Source organism: Salmo salar, chromosome 03, assembly GCF_965601325.2.
Source record: "Salmo salar chromosome 03, fSalSal1, whole genome shotgun sequence".
NCBI lineage: Eukaryota > Metazoa > Chordata > Actinopteri > Salmoniformes > Salmonidae > Salmo > Salmo salar.
The window spans coordinates 100,080,933-100,103,437 of NC_138293.1; the positions used below are offsets into that span (position 1 = coordinate 100,080,933).

Consider the following 22,505-nt stretch of genomic DNA (forward strand, 5'->3'; position numbering starts at 1 on the left):
CACACACACACACACACACACACACACACACACACACACACACACACACACACACACACACACTTAAAGAGCACCTTGGTTGTGAATTAAACACTTGGACACATCACTGTGCCTCTATGAAAAGATAAGAGTCCCTGAGGGATATAATAGCAGGGATTCTTGTCATCACAGAAGGGCTTCTAGCAACAGATCTAGGATCAGATTGTCCAACACTCAGTCCTTGACTTAACCATTGGGCCAGTGGTTCTTAATCCTGGTCCTAGGGACCCAAAGGGGTGTACATTTTTTAAATGTATTTTTTATTTCACCTTTATTTAAAACCTGTTGGGGCTACAGGTTAGCAATGAACCCCGAGTCGGGATTGCTAACAAGGCTGGAAATTCAAAACATCAAAAATCTAATAATTTCAATTTCTCAAACAATCAACTATTTTACACAATTTAAATGATAAACATCTCCTTAATCTAACCACATTGTTCGATTTTCAAAGAGGCTTTACGGCAAAAGCATAAAGTTAGATTATGTTAGGACAGTACATAGCCACAAAAGTACAAACATCCATTTTCAATTCAAGGTCAGGCGTCACCAAAAGCAGAAACCAGCTAGAATTATGCACTAACTTTTGTCAATCTCCATCAGATGACACTCCTAGGACATTATGTTATACAATACATGCATTTTTTGTTCCATCAAGTTCATATTTATATCCAAAAACAGCATTTTACAGTAGCGTGAAATTCAGATTTTTTTCTTCTCTGAAATGCTTCCGGTGAACATAACAAAATTACTATTCGAAAACATTGCTAAATTATAATATTGTCATTCAAAGAATAATATATTATCATCTCGTAATTGCTACCGAATGGCCAGATCTCAAAATAACTTTACTGGGAAATCAAATTTTGCAATAAACGGGGTGCTATGCTAAGAACAACAGGCTATGCTATAGAGTTAGCATCATCTAAAATCGATAATAACATTGTAAATATCCCCTTACCTTTGATTATCTCCATCAGAAGGCAGGCATCCCAGGTCCGGAAGGCATCCCAGGTCCGGAACAAATGTGGTTTCTTTTGACAAAGTTCATAATTTATGTCCAAATAACACCAAGTACTTAGCGTTCATTATGCTCCCACAAAACGTGGTGGGGGGAGTGTAAAATCACGCCGAAAAGCTAAAAAAACCTAGTAAATAATCTATTTACGTCCGTTCAAACATGTCAAATGTTGTTTAGCATTAATCTTTTGGTCCATTTTTAACGTTAAACATCAGTAATATTTTCACACAACCTATCCTATGTCTAGATAAACAATGATGAAAACTCACGCTTCTCAGATTTATGCGCAGGCGCAAAAAAATGAAGTGATGACATGTCAACTTCCTTGGATTCTAATTTGCTCTCTGTTTATCATAGACGCTTCAAACAACTTTATAAAGATCATTGACATCTAGTGGAAGCCGTAGGAGTTGCGAAATGAATCCTTTCTCACTATGGTATCTATAAAACAATGACACTAAATAGTACAGTCACAAAATTCACATTTTTTTTAAAATCTATTTTTCACAGGTTTTTGCCTGCAATATGAGTTTTGTTATACTTACAGACACCATTCAAACTGTTTTAGAAAATTCAGAGTGTTTTCTATCCGAATGTGTTAATAATATGCATATCCTAGCTTCTGAGTTGGTGTAGGAGGCAGTTAAAAATGGGCACATATTTTTTTCAAAATGTCTCAATACTGCCCCCGAGCCCAAACAGGTTTATTTAACCAGGTACACCAGTTGAGAACAAGTTCTCATTTACAACTGCGACCTAGCCAAGATAAAGCATAGCAGTGCGACAAAGACAACAAAACAGAGTTACACATAAACAAATGTACAGTCAATAACACAATAGAAAGATCTATGTACAGTGTGTGCAAATTTAGAAGAGTAGGTAGGTACATGTTGTTTTGGCCCTAGCACTACACACCTGATTCCACTAATTAAGCTCCATGATGAGTTGATTATTGGAATCTGGTGTGTAGTGCTAAAGGATTAATAAATATCTGATCTCAATCATTTGTTCCTTGATTCCTTGCATCCTCTTCTCACCTTGTTGTCATCGGACCTTGGACCTCCTTGTCCAATAGGGAGAGAGGACGTGAAGAATCCCAGGAAGACACATTGAGAGAGAACCCCTGTATCACTAGGTAGTGTTCCATAGATTAGAAACAGAATCCTCCCTCCCCTAAAGTCATCACTGATGTGGTACGACTGCTTTAATGTGATGATATTTATGTAGTGGAACCAGCTGCTTTAATGTGACGATATCTATGTAGTTGGAACAGCTGCTTTAATGTGATGATATCTATGTATTTGGAACCAGCTGCTTTAATGTGATGATATCTATGTAGTTGGAACAGCTGCTTTAATGTGATGATATCAATGTAGTTGGAACAGTTGCTTTAATGTGATGATATCTATGTAGTGGAACCAGCTGCTTTAATGTGATGATATCAATGTAGTTGGAACCAGCTGCTTTAATGTGATGATATCAATGTAGTGGAACAGCTGCTTTAATGTGATGATATCTATGTAGTTGGAACAGCTGTTTTGATGTGATGATATCTATGTAGTTGGAACAGCTGCTTTAATGTGATGATATCTATGTAGCTGGAACAGCTGCTTTAATGTGATGATATCTATGTAGTTGGATCAGCTGCTTTAATGTGATGATATCTATGTAGTTCAAACAGCTGCTTTGATGTGATGATATCTATGTATTTGGAACAGCTGCTTTAATGTGATGATATCTATGTATTTGGAACCAGCTGCTTTAATGTGATGATATCTATGTATTTGGAACCAGCTGCTTTAATGTGATGATATCTATGTAGTTGGAACCAGCTGCTTTAATGTGATGATATCTATGTATTTGGAACCAGCTGCTTTAATGTGATGATATCTATGTATTTGGAACCAGCTGCTTTAATGTGATGATATCTATGTATTTGGAACCAGCTGCTTTAATGTGATGATATCTATGTAGTTGGAACCAGCTGCTTTAATGTGATGATATCTATGTAGTTGGAACAGCTGCTTTAATGTGATGATATCTATGTATTTGGAACCAGCTGCTTTAATGCGATGATATCTATTTAGTTGGAACAGCTGCTTTAATGCGATGACATCTATGTAGTTGGAACCAGTTTCTTTAATGTGATGATATCTATGTAGTGGTACAGCTGCTGTGATGTGATCATATCTATGTAGTTGGAACAGCTGCTTTAATGTGATGATATCTATGTAGTTGGAACAGCTGCTTTTCAACTACACACTTCAGTTAGAGCTTCTTAACTCCCCTCCTTCAGAGCCGACGAGGTCAAATCTGTCCTGCTGCCCCTGAAGAAGGCAGTTAACCCACTGTTACCCGGTAGGCCGTCATTGTAAATAAGAATCTGTTCTAAACTGACTTGCCCAGTTAAATAAAGGTTCAATATTTTTCTTTTTTTTTAAAGTTAGATCAGTGATTACTTCAAGGAAAGGAGTTAAGAAGGAATCATTTGTGAAGTGTAGGGAAGGAAGGGAGTTGAGTGTAACGTCTGCTTCCAACTCACACTCTCAAACACATAGATCCTCTGAACGCAGCTCTCCTTCCAGATCCCAATCACCTGAACTCTGATCACCTGTTCACACCTGTATGTCATTATCACACAATATTTAGTTCAGTTCTTTGCACCCCGTCACTGTGAGGTATTGCTTGTTTTGTGACACACTTCTATTTGGAGCGCTGGTTTTCCCGTAATTTAATCCTCCTGTGTATGATAGTTTTGGCCTGCCTCACTAACGACTCCTTTTTCCTATTCCCTGCCTGTACTAAGCCTATCGGATTTCCTGTTATCAACCTATTGCCTGTTACTATCATTTTCCCTGCCTGTACTTTACCTTGTTGGACCCCTGTGTATGACCTTCTGCCTGTCCCTGGACCCAGCTACCTGCCTCCTCCTGTGTATGACCTTCTGCCTGTCCCTGGACCCAGCTACCTGCCTCCTCCTGTGCATGACCTTCTGCCGGTCCCTGGACCCAGCTACCTGCCTCCTGTGGTCCCTTACAATAAACACCTGCTGCGCCCTGCGCTTGAAACCAGCTCTCTGTCTCCCATCGTGTTCATTACAATGAGAAGGAATCATTTGTGAAGTGTTGGAAAGAAGAGAGTTAAATAAGGATTCATTTGTGAAGTGTTGGCTTGAGGCCCATCTTCTCAGACTTACTGGAAGTACTTTTCCCTTCTCTCTCACCGTTCCAGAGTGTGTGTTTTTTGAGTGTGTTTTCGAGAGTGTATTCAGTGTTTTTTCAGGGTCATTATTTCTCTGCTACATGTCTGAGCACTGGGCACGGTTCACTGGATATGGTTCACTGATGTCCTGCCAAATGCCGCTCTTTAATGGATGAACAACTTGGCAGCGCCGTGCAGTACCTGTTAGTGTCTGTCTGTGTGTCTGTGGTTGGGTGTGTGTTTACCTGTTAGTGTGTGTGTCTGTGTGTGTGTGTGTGTGTGTGTGTGTGTGTGTGTGTGTACCTGTTTGCCACTGTGTTAACCGGCATTCATGAGAACCAAAAGCCGGGGTGTGTGTGTGTGTGTGTGTGTGTGTGTGTGTGTGTGAGATTAGTGTTTTGGGGTGAGACAGGAAGGAACAGGTCACGGGACAAGGTAATCTCAGGCCTCTTCACACACACCGACACACACATATACACTATCCCTCTCTACCTCCACCCTCTCACCCTCCTCACCTACATTCCAGCCAGCATTACTGCAGCAGGCCTCAGCAGCTGGACAGATAGGATGTGTTGTCTCAGTAAACTACCTAGTCACCGGGTCAGTAAATCATGGGACTGGGCTGGCCCTGTGTGGTTTGGTACAATGACTGTGTGTGTGTGTCTGTGATCACCAGGGGTCTTGGACTCTATTAAGGTTTAGTACCAGGAAGTGACTGGCATCGCCCTGACAACCCTTAACCCATGACCCCTCTTAATCCAGCCCATCTTTAGCTACAGGTCCAGAATCAGATTACCTCCCACCTCTGCCCATCCAGCTTCCCTTTACCCCGCTTTAGGGTACATCTCAACTGGCACCCTATTCTCTACATCGTGCACTACTTAGCCTTATGGGTTCTAGTCTAAAGTAGTACACTATATAGGGATTAAATCAAATCAAATCACATTTTATTAGTCACGAATACAACAGGTGTACTAGACCTTACAGTGAAACGCTTACTTACAAGCCCTTAACCAACAATGCAGTTTTAAGAAAAATAAGTGTTAAGTAAAAAATTATAAATAATTAAAGAGCAGCAGTAAAATAACAGTAGAGAGGCTATATATTTCTTTATTTAACCTTTATTTAACTAGGCAAGGGGGTACCAGTTAGTCAATGTAATTGAGGTAATATGTACATGTTTATGTAGGTAGAGATAAAGTAACTATGCATAGATAATAAACAGAGTAGCAGCAGCGTAAAAGAGGAGTCTGGGTAGCCCTTTGATTAGCTGCTCAGGAGTCTCATGACTGGGGTAGAAACTGTTAACTTATCCTCTGCAGCAGAGGTAACTTTGGGTCTTCCTTTCCTGTGGCGGTCCTCATGAGAGCCATTTTCATCTTAGCACTTGATGGTTTTTGTAACTGCACTTGAAGAAACTTTCAAAGTACTTGACATTTTCCAGAATGACTCTACTTCATGTCTTAAAGTAATGATGGACTGTCATTTTGTCTTTGAGCTGTTCTTGCCATAATATGGACTTGGTCATTTACCAAATAGGGCTATCTTCTGTATACCACCCCTACCTTGTCACAACACAACTGATTGGCTCAAATGCATTAAAAAGGAAAGAAATTTCACAAATTCCACAAGACACACCTGTTAATTGAAATGCATTCCAGGTGACTACCTCATGAAGCTGGTTGAGAGAATGCCAAGAGTATGCAAAGCTGCCATCAAGGCAAAGGGTGGCTACTTTGAAGAATCTCAAATATAAAATATATTTTGATTTGTTTATTAACACTGTCACGTCCTGACCATAGAGAGCTCTAATTTTCTATGGTAGAGTGGGTCAGGGCGTGACTGGAGGGGTTTATCTACTTTATTTATTTCTATGTTGTTTTGGTTCTATTTTCTTTTTTCTATGTTGGGATTTTTGTATGATTCCCAATTAGAGGCAGCTGGTCATCGTTGTCTCTAATTGGGGATCATATTTAAGTGGTTGTTTTTCCCACCTGTGTTTGTGGGAGATTATTTTGAGTTAGTGCATGTTGCACCTCTTTCGTCACGGTTTGTGTTTTGTTTGTAGTTTATTGTTTGTTTTGCAAAGTTTCACATTTAAATAAAAGATGTGGAACGATACCCACGCTGCGATTTGGTCTCCTTCCTACAACGAACGTGAAAGAATCTCCCACCACCAGAGGACCAAGCAGCGTGGCCAGGAGTGGACATGGGATGAGATCCTGAACGGCAAGGGGCCCTGGATGCAGATTGGGCAATATCGCCGTCCAAGGGAGGAGATAGAGGCAGCAAAAGCAGAACGGCGACGATACGAGGAATTAGCACGGCAACGATGGAAACCCGAGAGGCAGCTCCAAAAAACTGTTTGGCGGGGGCACACGGGGAGATTGTCGGAGTCAGGGTTTAGACCTGAGCCAACTCCCCGTGCTTACCGTGGGGAGCGTGTGACCAGTCAGGCACCGTGTTATGCGGTGATGCGCACTGTATCTCCAGTGCGCATTCATAGCCCAGTGCGCACTGTGCCTGCGCCCCGCATTTGCCGGGTTAAAGTGAGCATTCAGCCAGGAAGGGTTGTGCCGGCTCAGCGCTCCTGGTCTCCAGTACGCCTCCTCGGTCCAGGATATCCTGCGCCAGCTCTACGCACTGTGTCGCCAGTGCACATTCACAGCCCAGTTCGTCCTGTGTCTCCTCCTCGCACTCTTCCTGAAGTGCGTGTCCTGAGTCCAGTACGTCATGTGTCTGCTCTACGCTCCAGACCTCCAGTGCACCTCCACGGTCCAGTATATCCTGCACCGGTTCTACGTACCAGGTCTCCAGTGCGCCTCCACAGCTCAGTACGTCCTGTGCCTCCTCCTCGCACTCTTCCTGAAGTGCGTGTCCTGGTCCAGTACGTCCTGTGCCTGCTCCCCGCACTCGTCCTGAAGTGCGTGTCACTAGTCCGGTGCCACCTGTACTGGTTCCACGCATCAGGCCTCCAGTGCGCCTCCCCAGTCTAGTACGTCCTGTGCCTGCTCTTCGCACTCGCCCTGAAGTGCGTGTCAACAGTCTGGTGCCACCTGTCCTGGCTCCACGCACCAGGCCTCCAGTGCGCCTTCCCGTTCAAGAGCTTCCGGCGACAGTTCCCAGTCCGGAGCTTCCGGCGGTAGTTCCCAGTCCGGAGCTTCCGGCGACAGTTCCCAGTCCGGAGCTTCCGGCGACAGTTCCCAGTCCGGAGCTTCCGGCGATAGTTCCCAGTCCGGAGCTTCCGGCGACAGTTCCCAGTCCGGAGCTTCCGGAGAAGGGTCCACAGTCCGGAGCTTCCGGCGACGGGTCCCCAGTCCGGAGCTTCCGGCGGCGGGTTCCCAGTCCGGAGCTTCCGGCGACGGGTTCCCAGTCCGGAGCTTCCGGCGAAGGGTCCACAGTCCGGAGCTTCCGGCGACAGGTCCACAGTCCGGAGCTTCCGGCGACAGGTCCACAGTCCGGAGCTTCCGGCGACAGTTTCACAGTCCGGAGCTTCCGGCAACATTTCACAGTCCGGAGCTTCCGGCGACGGTCCACAGTCCGGAGCTTCCGGCGACGGTCCACAGTCCGGAGCTTCCGGCGACGGTCCACAGTCCGGAACCTCCTGAGACGGCCCACAGTCCGGAACCTCCTGAGACGGCCCACAGTCCGGAACCTCCTGAGACGGCCCACAGTCCGGAACCTCCTGAGACGGCCCACAGTCCGGAACCTCCTGAGACGGCCCACAGTCCGGAACCTCCTGAGACGGCCCACAGTCCGGAACCTCCTGAGACGGCCCACAGTCCGGAACCTCCTGAGACGGCCCACAGTCCGGAACCTCCTGAGACGGCCCACAGTCCGGAACCTCCTGAGACGGCCCACAGTCCGGAACCTCCTGAGACGGCCCACAGTCCGGAACCTGCTGAGACGGCCCACAGTCCGGAACCTCCTGAGACGGCCCACAGTCCGGAGCCTCCAGCGACGGTCCCCAGTCCGGAGCCTCCAGCGACGGTCCCCAGTCCTGAGCCTGCACCGATGCTGGCGGGTTCGCAGGATGAGAGGGTTCTTCGTCCTGCACCAGAGCCGCCTCCTATGCTGCCGGATCCGCAGGATGAAAGGGTTCTTCATTCCACACCAGAACCGCCTCCAATGCGGGAGGATCCGCGGGATGAGAAGGTTCTTCGTCCTGCACCAGAGCCGCCACCAACACTAGACACCCCCCCCCCCAACCCTCCCTTTTGGTTTCAGGTTTTGCGGCCGGAGTCCGCACCTTTGGGGTGGGGGGGGGTACTGTCACGTCCTGACCATAGAGAGCTCTTATATTCTATGGTAGAATAGGTCAGGGCGTGACTGTGGGGGTTTATCTGGTTTATTTATTTCTATGTTTTGGTTCTATTTTCTTTTTTCTATGTTGGGATTTTTGTATGATCCCCAATTAGAGGCAGCTGGTCATCGTTGTCTCTAATTGGGGATCATATTTAAGTTGTTGTTTTTCCCACCTGTGTTTGTGGGAGATTATTTTGAGTTAGTGCGTGTTGCACCGCTGTCGTCACGGTTTGTGTTTTGTTTGTAGTTTATTGTTTGATTTGCAAAGTTTCACATTTAAATAAAAGATGTGGAACGATACCCACGCTGCGCTTTGGTCTCCTTCCTACGACGAACGTGACAAACACTTTTTTGGTTACTACATGATTCCATATGTGTTATTTAATAGTTTTGATGTCTTCACTATTAATCTACAATGTAGAAAATTGTCATTCTCAGTTGGTAGAGCATGGTGTTTGCAACGCCAGCATGGTGTGTGCAACACCAGGGTTGTGGGTTCAATTCCCACAGGGGGGCCAGTACAATTATTTTTTTTTAATGTAAAAAAATGTATGAAATGTATGCATTCACTACTGTAAGGCGCTCTGGATAAGAGCATCTGCTAAATGACTAAAATGTAAATGTAAATGAATGAGTAGTTGTGTCCAAAATGTTACTGGTACTGTATGTATAGTGTAATCTAGAGCCAAGCGTTTTGATTTTAAATTGCATGGTTATCCTGCTATTGACACACTTGTTGAATTATGCAAGAGAAAGTGGCAAAACAAAATTAATTAGCCAGTCTAGACAGGTAAGTGCAGGTAGCAAGTTTTTGGTCCTGTTCCACCACTTTATGTTAATGTATTCATGTCTGCAAATATACCCTTCATAAATTATTCATACCCCTTGACTTTTTCCACCTTTTGTTGTGTTAAATCCTGAATTCAAAATGGATTAAATATATTTCTCATCCATCCATAATGCAAATGTATTGAAAATGAAATACAGAAATATCTAATTTACATATGTAAGTATTCACACCCCAGAGTCAATACTTTGTAGAAGCACCTATGGCAGCGATTAGAGTCGTTCCGGGTAAATCTCTAAGAGCTTTCCAGCTATCCACACCTGGATTGTGCAACATTTACCCATTATTATTTCCTGTCAAATTGGTTGTTGATCATTGCTAGACAATCATTTTCAGGTCTTGTCATAGATTTTCAAGAATATTTAAGTCAAACTGTAACTAGGCCACTCAGTAACATTCAATGTCTTCTTGGTAAGCAACTCCAGTGTAGATTTGGTCTTGTGTTTTAGGTTATTGTGTTTTAGGTAATCTCCCAGTGTCTGGTAGAAAGCAGACTGAACCAGGGGATTTCCTCTAGGATTTTGCCATTTCTTATCTCCATTCAGTTGATCTTTTGTCTTGAAAAACTCCCCAATCCTTAACGATTACAAGCATACCCATAACATGATGCAGCCCCCACTATGCTTGAAAATATGGCCAGTGGTACTCCTTAATGTATTGGATTTGCCCCAAACATAGCACTTTGTATTTAGGACAAAAAGTGAATTGCTTTATCCACATTATTTGCAGTATTACTTTAGTGCTTTATTGCAAACAGGATGCATGTTTTGGAATATTTTTATTCTGTACAAACTTCCTTCTTTTTACTCTGTCACTTAGGTTAGTATTGTGGAGTAACTACAGTATTGTTGATCCATCATCTGTTTTCTCCTATCACAGCCATTAAACTCTAACTGTTTTAAAGTCACCATTGGCCTCATAGTGAAATGTCTGAGCGGTTTCCTTCCTCTCCGTCAACTGAGTTAGGAAGGACGCCTGTGTCTTTGTAGTGTCTGGGTGTATTGATACACCATCCAAAGTGTGACTAACTTCACCATGTTCAAAGGGATATTCAATGTCTACTTTTTTAAAATGTTTACCCATCTACCATTAGGTGCCCTTCTTTGCGAGGCATTGGAAAACCTCCCTCGTCTTTGTGGTTGAATCTGTGTTTGAAGTTCACTGCTCAACTGAGAGACCTTACAGATAATTATAGGTGTGGGGGTACAGAGATGAGGAAGTCATTCAAAACTCATGTTAAACACTATTATTGCACACAGAGTGAGTCAATTCAACTTATTATGTGACTTGTTAAGCACATTTTTACTCCTGAATTTATTTAGGCGTTTCCATAACAACGAGGTTGAATACTCAAGACATTTCAGCACTACATCTTTGATTAATCTGTAAAAATTCCGTAAAAAATAATTCCACTTTGACATGGTGGGATATTTGGTCATTGACCCCCCCAAAAAAATCACCTTTTAATCCATTTTAAATTCAGCCTGTAACACAACACAATGTTGAAAAAGTTAAGGGGTGTGAATACTTTCTGAAGGCACTGTATACAGAATATGCAAATAAGACACATAATATTATTTATCTTATCACAAAGTATAAAAACAATACCTGATATAACATGAAAAAATTAGAGCATTAGAATAAGACATTTCTTTGAAATTTTACCAAAAAATGTCAACCGGATTTTCCACCAATGTCACGCTTGACGTCGGTGAAGGAGGACCAAAACGCAGCAGGCATGCGGTTGTTCATTTTGAACATTTATCCCATCCAAAATGAACACAAAAATAACAACAGAGAACGAACGACAAAATGACAGCCTTGAAGGCAACACAGCAAATCCAAAGACAATCTCCCACAATTAGACAAACAAACACACCCAACTAATATAGGACTTCCAATCAAAGGCAACACCACACAGCTGCCTTCAATTGGAAGTCCACCCCAATTAACCAAACATAGACATACAACTAACTAGATAACACATAGAAATACATACACACAGACCATAAACCAAAACCCCGGAAACACTAAATCAAACACCCTATTTTCTAAAACACCACCCCGAACCACATAAAACAAATACCCTCTGCCACGTCCTGACCAAACTACAATACCAATTAACCTTATACTGGTCAGGACGTGACAACCAAAATGCCAGAACGCCTTTCCTTATTTGTCCGTGCCAGTACAATGTTTTTTATGTGCTATAATTCAGTTAATATCTGATGGATTTTAAAACATTCTAAAAGTTTACAGTATTGTCCAACTGTTTCATTTATTCTAATTGTTTTTTAAACCTTTGAACAATCTTGATGAACATTTGCTACATCTACCCTGAGTCACATGTTTCCCCCTGCCTGGGGGACATAAATGTGATTGAACAGGTTACTAATTGGACTGGGCACAAGACAGAACAGCCCTAGATGCTCAGCTACAGCCACAGCAGTCAGCACCACAATGGCTCCCTGTCAACAAATTGAATTTGAGGCTGTCGCATCTCATCTGACACTGTATACCTAGTTGGCTGGGAATCCACACCACACAGAGGTGAAAGAATGTATGTTGGCAATGGTTCTAAAAGAGATAGTTGAGGAGAAAGAACGAGTGTTTAAACTGGTTCTAAAATAGACCGTTTGAGAAGAAAGAAGGAGTGTTTGAGCTGGTTCTAAAAGAGATAGTTGAGGAGAAAGAAGGAGTGTTTGAGCTGGTTCTAAAAGAGATAGTTGAGTTGAAGACAGAGTTTGTTGTATCTCTCCATTCAAATTAACATGGCCACCAAACAAAGAGGCAAAGTGAAATGATCTGAAACATCTGGTGGATAGGATAAGACTAGACGATTTGGCCTCCGGAGAGACAGAGGGAGATAGAGAAAGACAGGGAGAGAGAGAGAAAGCGAGCGAGAGAGAGAGAGAGAGAGAGAGAGAGAGTGTGTGTGTACATGCGTGCCTGTGTTCTGAGTCTGTGAGCTCATCAAAGAGATGAGTCCACAGCAGTAGAGAGAGATGTAGCCTTGTGTGTTGTTGTAACTAAGGGGGTAGCCTAGCCTAGCCTAGCTTAGCCTGGCCTGCTACCCAACCCCTGATCTTTTTACTCTTTAGCTATTAGCATCACGCTAGCAGAGACTAACATTTGCTAGCGATTTTAAATCAGCAAACCTCATTAGGTTTAGCCTGGCTATGCTTATTAGGTTTAGGAAAAAGGACTGTCATCTATCAATTAAGGAATAGCAGGGTCAACAGTCTTGGTTGACCCGATAAACTGATCTAAGGCCAGTTTTACATCTCACCTCCTATTGATTAAATCAAATCAAATTTTATTGGTCACATACACATGGTTAGCAGATGTTAACTTCTTGGGGCTATGTGGGACGCTAGCGTGCCACCCGTGGTGCACCCTATCAACAGCAGGTGCATTTCAAGAGCGGCAAATTTGAAACCAAATAAATGTCAAAATTCAAATTTTTCAAACATACAACTATCTTACACCCTTTGAAAGATAAACATCTCCTTAATCTAACCACGTTGTCCGATTTCAAAAAGGTTTTACGGCGAAAGCATAAAGTTAGATTATGTTAGGAGAGTACATTGACAATAGCTGTGTGTAATGTTTTGTCAATTCAAAGACAGGCGTCACCAAAACCATAAAACCAGCTAAAATGATGCACTAACCTTTTACAATCTCCATCAGATGACACTCCTAGGACATTATGTTAGACAATGCATGCATTTTTAGTTCTATCAAGTTCATATTTATATCCAAAAACAGCGTTTTACTATGGCATTGATGTTGAGGAAATCGTTTCCCTCCAATAACCGGCAGTCAAGTCAGCACCACAAATTAAATAATTAAAATTAGAAAACATTGGTAAAATATTATATTGTCATTTAAAGAATTATAGATTTACATCTCTTGAACGCAATCAACTTGCCAGATTTAAAAATAACCTTACTGGGAAATCACACTTTGCAATAATCTGAGCACTGCGCCCAGAAAAATATGCTTTGCTATACAGACAAACGGCCATGTTGGAGAGATCTAAAATCGAAAATACTATGTAAATAATCCATTACCTTTGATTCTCTTCATCAGATGTCACTTCCAGGAATCCCAGGTCCATAACGAATGTAGTTTTGTTCAAAAAAGCTCATCATTTATATCCAAAAAGCTCCGTGTTGTTAGCACATGATCTAAGCCAGCCGGACTTCTCGTCATGAACGAGGGGGAAAAATATATTTACGTTCGTTCAAACATGTCAAACGTTGTATAGCATAAATCATTAGTGCCTTTTTTAACCAGAACATGAATAATATTCAAGGTGGACGAATGCATTCTCTTTTATAACGTATTGGAACGAGGGTACCCAACATGAACTCGCGCGCCAGAGTCTAATCGGCCATCACCGTTCCATGGCTCTTGTTCGGTCAGATCTCACAGTAAAAGACTCAAAACACTTTGTAAAGGCTGGTGACATCTAGTGGAAGCAATAGGAAGTGCCAAAACATTAATCAACCCCTGTGTGTTTCAATGGCATAGGCTTAAAGGTAATTCAACACATCAGGTATCCACTTCCTGTCAGAAAATGTCTCAGGGTTTTGCCTGTCAAATGAGTTCTGTTATACTCACAGACACCATTCAAACAGTTTTAGAAACTTTAGGGTGTTTTCTATCCATATATAATAAGTATATGCATATTCTAGTTACTGGGTAGGATTAGTAACCAGATTAAATCGGGTACGTTTTTTTATCCAGCCGTGAAAATACTGCCCCCTAGCCCCAACAGGTTAATGCGAGTGTGGCAAAATGCTTATGCTTCTAGTTCCAACAGTACAGCAGTATCTAACAAGCAATCTAACAATTCCCAACAACTACCTAATATGCACAAATCTAACAAGTAATCTAACAATTCCCCAACAACTACCTAATACACACAAATCTAAAGGGGTGAATGAGAATATGTACATATAAGTATATGGATGAGCGATGGCCGAGCGGCATAGGCAAGGTGCAATAGATGATATAAAATACAGTATATAGAGTGAGGGAAAAAAGTATTTGATCCCCTGCTGATTTTGTACGTTTGCCCACTGACAAAGAAATGATCAGTCTATAATTTTAATGGTAGGTTTATTTGAACAGTGAGAAAAATCCAGAAAAACGCATGTCAAAAATGTTAGAAATTGATTTGCATTTTAATGAGGGAAATAAGTATTTGACCCCTCTGCAAAACATGACTTAGTACTTGGTGGCAAAACCCTTGTTGGCAATCACAGAGGTCAGACGTTTGTTGTAGTTGGCCACCAGGTTTGCCCACACCTCAGGAGGGATTTTGTCCCACTCCTCTTTGCAGATCTTCTCCAAGTCATTAAGGTTTCAAGGCTGACGTTTGGCAACTCGAACCTTCAGCTCCCTCCACATATTTTCTATGGGATTAAGGTCTGGAGACTGGCTAGGCCAGTCCAGGACCTTAATGTGCTTCTTCTTGAGCCACTCCTTTGTTGCCTTGGCCGTGTGTTTTGGGTCATTCTCATGCTGGAATACCCATCCACGACCCATTTTCAATGCCCTGGCTGAGGGAAGGAGGTTCTCACCCAAGATTTGACAGTACATGGCCCCGTCCATCGTCCCTTTGATGTGGTGAAGTTGTCCTGTCCCCTTAGCAGAAAAACACCCCCAAAGCATAATGTTTCCACCTCCATGTTTGACAGTGGGGATGGTGTTCTTGGGATCATAGGCAGCATTCCTCCTCCTCCAAACACAGCGAGTTGAGTTGATGCCAAAGAGCTCCATTTTGGTCGCATCTGACCACAACACTTTCACCCAGTTGTCCTCTGAATCATTCAGATGTTCATTGGCAAACTTCAGATGGGCATGTATATGTGCTTTCTTGAGCAGGGGGACCTTGTGGGCGCTGCAGGATTTCAGTCCTTCACGGCGTAGTGTGTTACCAATTGTTTTCTTGGTGACAATGGTCCCAGCTGCCTTGAAATCATTGACAAGATCCTCCCGTGTAGTTCTGGGCTGATTCCTCTCATGATCATTGCAACTCCACGAGGTGAGATCTTGCATGGAGCCCCAGGCCGAGGGAGATTGACAGTTCTTTTGTGTTTCTTCCATTTGCAAATAATCGCACCAAATGTTGTCACCTTCTCACCAAGCAGCTTGGCGATGGTCTTGTAGCCCATTCCAGCCTTGTGTAGGTCTACAATCTTGTCCCTGACATCCTTGGAGAGCTCTTTGGTCTTGGCCATGGTGGAGAGTTTGGAATCTGATTGATTGATTGATTGCTTCTGTGGACAGGTGTCTTTTATACAGGTAACAAACTGAGATTAGGAGCACTCCTTTTAAGAGTGTGCTCCTAATCTCAGCTCGTTACCTGTATAAAAGACACCTGGGAGCCAGAAATCTTTCTGATTGAGAGGGGGTCAAATACTTATTTCCCTCATTAAAACCTGTTGGGGATAGGGGGCAGTATTTGCACGGCCGGATAAAAAACGTACCCGATTTAATTTGGTTACTACTCCTGCCCAGTAACTAGAATATGCATATAATTAGTAGATTTGGATAGAAAACACTCTAATGTTTCTAAAACTGTTTGAATGGTGTCTGTGAGTATAACAGAACTCATATGGCAGTAAAAACCCTGAGACAAATCCTAACAGGAAGTGGAAATCTGATGTGTGGAATCACTTTCAAGCCTTTGCCATTGAAACACACAGGGACTTATTAATAATTTAGCACTTCCTAAGGCTTCCACTAGATGTCAACAGTCTTTACAAAGTGGGTTGAGTCTTCTATGGTAGAAACTGACCCAAAGAGAGGCTTGGGAAGTTGGTCACAGGGGGAGGGCCATTACTACTATGACGCGGGCGCCCATGGGAACCCTTTTGTTCCGAAACGTTTAGTAAGACAATGCAATCGTCCGCCTTGAATATTATTGAAGCTCTGGTTGAAAAAGGCCCTAAAGATTTATGTTATACAACGTTTGACATGTTTGAACTAACGTAAATTTATATTTTTTGCACATTCGTGACGACAAGTCCCGCGCGCTTCAGTACATTATGAGTAGCCTTCGGAACGAGCTAACAAGAAGGAACTATTGGGACATAAATTATTGACTTTTTCGAACAAAACTACATTTGTTGTGGACCTGGGATTCCTGGAAGTGCCTTCTGATGAAGATAATCAAAGGTAAGGGAATATTTACAATAGTATATTTGATTTTAGATGGTTCCAAGATGGCGCTAACATGTATCACCTAGCCTATTTTTCTGAGCATACCACGTCGTTTATTGCAAAGTGTGATTTCCCAAGTTATTTTTAAATCTGGCAATGCGGTTGCATTCACGAGATGTTAATCTATAATTCTTTGAATGACAATATTACATTTTAACAATGTTTTTGAATAGTAATTTTGTAAATTGTAGCGTTGATTCACCGGAAGCATTTGAGGGAAAATATTTTCTGAACGTCACGCGCCAATGTAAAATGCTGTTTTTATATATAAATATGAACTTTATCGAACAAAAAATGCATGTATTGTGTAACATGATGTCCTGGGAGTGTCATCTGATGAAGATTGTCAAAGGTTAGTGCTGCATTTAGCTGTGTTTTGGGTATTTGTGATGCATGCTAGTTGCTTTGAAAATGGCAGTGTGATTTTTTTGGGCAGGGTAGTCTCCTAACATAATCTAATGTTTTGCTTTTGCTGTAAAGCCTTTTTGAAATCGGACAACGTGGTTCGATTCAGGAGAGGTGTATCTATAAAATGGTGTAAAATAGTCATATGTTTGAGAAATTGAAGTTATAGCACATAGAGGTATTTGTATTTCGCGCGATGCGATTCCACTGGCTGTTGACTAGGGTGGGACGCAAGCGTCCCACGTTCCCAGACAGGTTAAATGCAAATCAATTTATAACATTTTTGACATGCGTTTTTGTGGATTTTTTTGTTATTATTCTGTCTCTCACTGTTCAAATATACCTACCATTAAAATTATAGACTGATCATTTCTTTGTCAGTGGGCAAACGTACAAAATCAGCAGGGGATCAAATAATTTTTTCCCCCACTGTAGGTTTAGCGCAATGGCTGGAAGCAAAACTACCTCTAACTGCCTTCATACTGGACATAAAAAAGCTCACACACACACACACTACTACAACACACACACACTACTAAAACACACACACACAGACTACAACACGCACAGACACACACTACAACACACATAGCGTACATACAGACACACACAGTGTCAAACTGTTCTGCCAGCTCAGCCTAACCTAGAGCAAACAGGGGAGTGCTGTTCCACTGTGACACCTAACCTAGAGGAAACAGGGGAGTGCTGTTCCACTGTGACACCTAACCCAGAGGAAACAGGGGAGTGCTGTTCCTCTGTGACACCTAACCCAGAGGAAACAGGGGAGTGCTGTTCCTCTGTGACACCTAACCCAGAGGAAACAGGGGAGTGCTGTTCCACTGTGACACCTAACCCAGAGGAAACAGGGGAGTGCTGTTCCACTGTGACACCTAACCCAGAGGAAACAGGGGAGTGCTGTTCCTCTGTGACACCTAACCCAGAGGAAACAGGGGAGTGCTGTTCCTCTGTGACACCTAACCCAGAGGAAACAGGGGAGTGCTGTTCCACTGTGACACCTAACCCAGAGGAAACAGGGGAGTGCTGTCCCTCTGTGACACCTAACCCAGAGGAAACAGGGGAGTGCTGTTCCACTGTGACACCTAACCCAGAGGAAACAGGGGAGTGCTGTTCCTCTGTGACACCTAACCCAGAGGAAACAGGGGAGTGCTGTTCCTCTGTGACACCTAACCCAGAGGAAACAGGGGAGTGCTGTTCCTCTGTGACACCTAACCCAGAGGAAACAGGGGAGTGCTGTTCCACTGTGACACCTAACCCAGAGGAAACAGGGGAGTGCTGTTCCTCTGTGACACCTAACCCAGAGGAAACAGGGGAGTGCTGTTCCACTGTGACACCTAACCCAGAGGAAACAGGGGAGTGCTGTTCCTCTGTGACACCTAACCCAGAGGAAACAGGGGAGTGCTGTTCCACTGTGACACCTAACCCAGAGGAAACAGGGGAGTGCTGTTCCTCTGTGACACCTAACCCAGAGGAAACAGGGGAGTGCTGTTCCACTGTGACACCTAACCCAGAGGAAACAGGGGAGTGCTGTTCCACTGTGACACTGTTTTCCTGTTGTTACACACAGTAACACACACTACAACACACACTACAACACACACTACAACACACACAGAAACACACACTACAACACACACTACAACACACACTACAACACACACTACAACACACACAGAAACACACACTACAACACACAATACAACACACACTACAACACACACAGAAACACACAATACAACACACATGTAATCACTGACTATATCACAGGCCAGCCAGAGGCTAAGCTAATTTGTTTATCGCCTCAAATCAACACCTGTCTAAACTGAGCCCAGGAATGAAGAGAGAGAGAGAGAGATAGAGAGAGATAGAGGAGAGACAGAGAGAGATAGAGGAGAGACAGAGAGAGATAGAGAGACAGAGAGAGAGAGGAGAGACAGAGAGAGAGAGGAGAGAGACAGAGAGAGAGAGAGGAGAGACAGAGAGAGAGAGGAGAAACAGAGAGGGAGAGGAGAGACAGGAGAGAGAGGAGAGAGAGAGAGAGAGAGAAAGAGAGAGAAAGAGAGAGAAGAGACAGAAGAGACAGAAGAGAGGTAGGAGTTAGAGAGAGAGGAGAGACAGAGAAAGTTCCATAACACAACTACAGAGTGATGTGTATTATCCATAACACAACTACAGAGTGATGTGTATTATCCCATAACACAACTACAGAGTGATGTGTATTATCCCATAACACAACTACAGAGTGATGTGTATTATCCATAATACAACTACAGAGTGATGTGTATTATCCATAACACAACTACAGAGTGATGTGTATTATCCCATAACACAACTACAGAGTGATGTGTATTATCCATAACACAACTACAGAGTGATGTGTATTATCCATAACACAACTACAGAGTGATGTGTATTAGGCCATAATACAACTACAGAGTGATGTGTATTATCCCATAACACAACTACAGAGTGATGTGTATTATCCATAACACAACTACAGAGTGATGTGTATTATCCATAACACAACTACAGAGTGATGTGTATTATCCATAACACAACTACAGAGTGATGTGTATTATCCATAACACAACTACAGAGTGATGTGTATTATCCATAACACAACTACAGAGTGATGTGTATTATCCATAACACAACTACAGAGTGATGTGTATTATCCATAACACAACTACAGAGTGATGTGTATTATCCATAACACAACTACAGAGTGATGTGTATTATCCCATAACACAACTACAGAGTGATGTGTATTATCCCATAACACAACTACAGAGTGATGTGTATTATCCATAACACAACTACAGAGTGATGTGTATTATCCATAACACAACTACAGAGTAATGTGTATTATCCCATAACACAACTACAGAGTGATGTGTATTATCCATAACACAACTACAGAGTGATGTGTATTATCCATAATACAACTACAGAGTGATGTGTATTATCCCATAACACAACTACAGAGTGATGTGTATTATCCATAACACAACTACAGAGCAGACACATAAGCGACCATGCAGGGATGCAGTGCATCATGATCTATATATCTATCTCCTGTGCCAGAGAGGAGTCAAGAGTGCAGACCTACTACAGCAGGTCTTGTTGATCAGGAGGTAAAGTGTAGTGGTTCTGTGCTCCTACTGTGTCAGGAGCACCACTACTCCTCTAAACTAAGTGAGTTGGGGAGTTTATTTAACTAGACAAATCAGTTCAGAAGAAATTCTTATTTTCAATGACAGCCTTGGAACAGTGGGTTAACTGCCTTGCTCAGGAAGAACGACAGCTTTTTATCTTGTCAGCTCGGGGATTTGATCCAGCAACCATTTTGGTTATTGACCCAACGCTCTAATCACTAGGCAACCTGCTGCCCCAAGTAGTGAGGTTCATGTAGTTCAACTCCTCATTAAACTACATGTTGAAGTAGCTTGGTGGTAGTTGAACTCAATTCTAATCTAGCTCCTGTTTTCAGTAGTCAATTACTGTTTTGCCACGTAGTGGTTTAACTAACTATTAGAACTAAAAACAACTTAAAAAAAAAAAAATATATATATATATATATATATATATATATATATATATATATATATATATATATATATATATATATATATATATATATATGGGTGAAGAAGGCAATACATTCCTTTATTTTTCTGCGTCAGATCTGCCTAATTCTCACTAGAAAAATAGTATTTGTGTTAACTAGGTAAAGTGTTTTCAGAGTAGCTTCCCCGACACCGCTGAGTTTACATAACCTGGCTCTATACCTGCTGAGACTCCCTGTACCGTCTGAGTATTACACACTAATTACACGCTACACCGACTCTGGCTCTGGTGGAGGGAGGAAAACATATGACAAAACTGCATTTCCTCTTTATGCCTCTATCCCAAAGCCAAAGCACGTTGCCCCCCAAAACGCAGTGTAAAAATCAGAGTAGCCTGAAGGTTAACATCAATGTATCCCATTGACTTCAGACGACGTTTTATGTTGATTCAACTGTTTTATGTTTCGAACGTGTATTAGTCTAAGTGGGACAGACAGAGAGGCGCTTACCTTCGAAGTCTGATAAAATCCCCTCCAGGTGGTCGTTGACGGAGATATGGGACATCCTGACTGTGCGTCCTTATCAACTCTTCCGGAGTTCACTGCAGCTCGATATAACGGGGTAAAAAAATCTAATAATAATAGTTTATATTCAAATAAAAACGTTATTCCTTGCAAAGAAAATCCACTCGCATAACAGAAGAAAACCAACTGATCCACGCTATTGGAATAGAACTCCGCGGGTCTTGCAACCAAAAAGTTTAGTTTTTTTCTGAATTCGGCTCACATCGGAGAGCGAGCGCACAACTTTTTGCTTCAGCATATGCCTCCGTCCGTCCGTCGGTCTGTCTGTGTCAGGAGAGGGTTTGAGCGGGTCTCCGGAGATGCGCCTCCCCTCTGGTCTCCCCTGCGAGTGGAGCCCTGCCCCCTGCAGCCTGCCCTACCCTGGATGGAGGGATGGATAGAGGGAGAGAGGAAGAAGAGGGGCGGACCTCCGCCCTTCACCTAGCCCCTAGACATTGTAGGCAACACCTGGAATGGGGAGTCAGTAAAATGTCTCTGGCTGCCTTCCTTCACTTTCCCCGACGGGCGACTGTGTTCTAGTGATGCACAGTTTGGTTCATAACCCGCAGTCCCCACGGTTATATGATGGGCGGGTGGGTGCCGGGTTGGGTTGAATAAAGAGAAAACAATACCTTGAAAAATACAGAAATGTATAATTATTAATGGAATTCATATATATATATAGGTTACATTGAGGTTTTCTTTCATTAGTTTAGAATATCTGGCATTACTGCATAAACCTAAACTTTAGGGCTTAACTGTACGCGCCAAACAGCCTATACGTGCCAATCGCCAAATGCTTTTGGGAATGGGCAGAAAACGTTAACGTCGATCCACGGAGGAAGAAAGGACATTGTCGAAGTCTAATTCAATAAGAGAAAAGCTGCGACATGGAGAGTCGAAAATAAAGAGAAGGGAGGGGCAAAAAATGAATGTTTGGTAAAGATTTGTTGAAGTGGTAAAATAGGATGATGTTAGGTGTGATGATTGTGAGGCGCTATACAAATTCAACAGTCACAAGACTGGGACTTCACATAGGCCTTCGGCACGTCAAGAGAACTTAAATGGAACTTAAATGGTTAAATGGAAACAGAAATCTGAGAGTGTCAGAGCAGCAGGTCTCACTCTCGTTCATGATGCGCGTTTGATTTATGGTGTGTTCGTTAATTCACGCTCCGAGAGGTCAGAACACTACGAAGCGGTTGGAATTTACAAACGGGCAATCTGACAATGCTCTGAATTTACGAATGATCCAGAGCGCACTCTGACACAATTTACAAGCGCACCCAAAGTCGGCTAACTTGCTA

The 22,505-nt window shown here is 42.7% G+C and overlaps 1 protein-coding gene across 1 annotated transcript in view; it reads right to left on the minus strand.

The window, feature by feature from the left end:
* The window catches only part of LOC145877442 (uncharacterized), a 61,251-nt gene extending 39,555 nt beyond the window's left edge, over positions 1-21,696 (minus strand). Inside the window, exon 1 of the mRNA XM_082972956.1 lies at positions 21,145-21,696. Coding sequence (XP_082829082.1) covers positions 21,145-21,199 — 55 coding nt within the window. The 5' untranslated portion in view covers positions 21,200-21,696. The remainder of the gene's footprint in view (positions 1-21,144) is intronic.
* Positions 21,697-22,505: the final 809 nt, after the last annotated feature.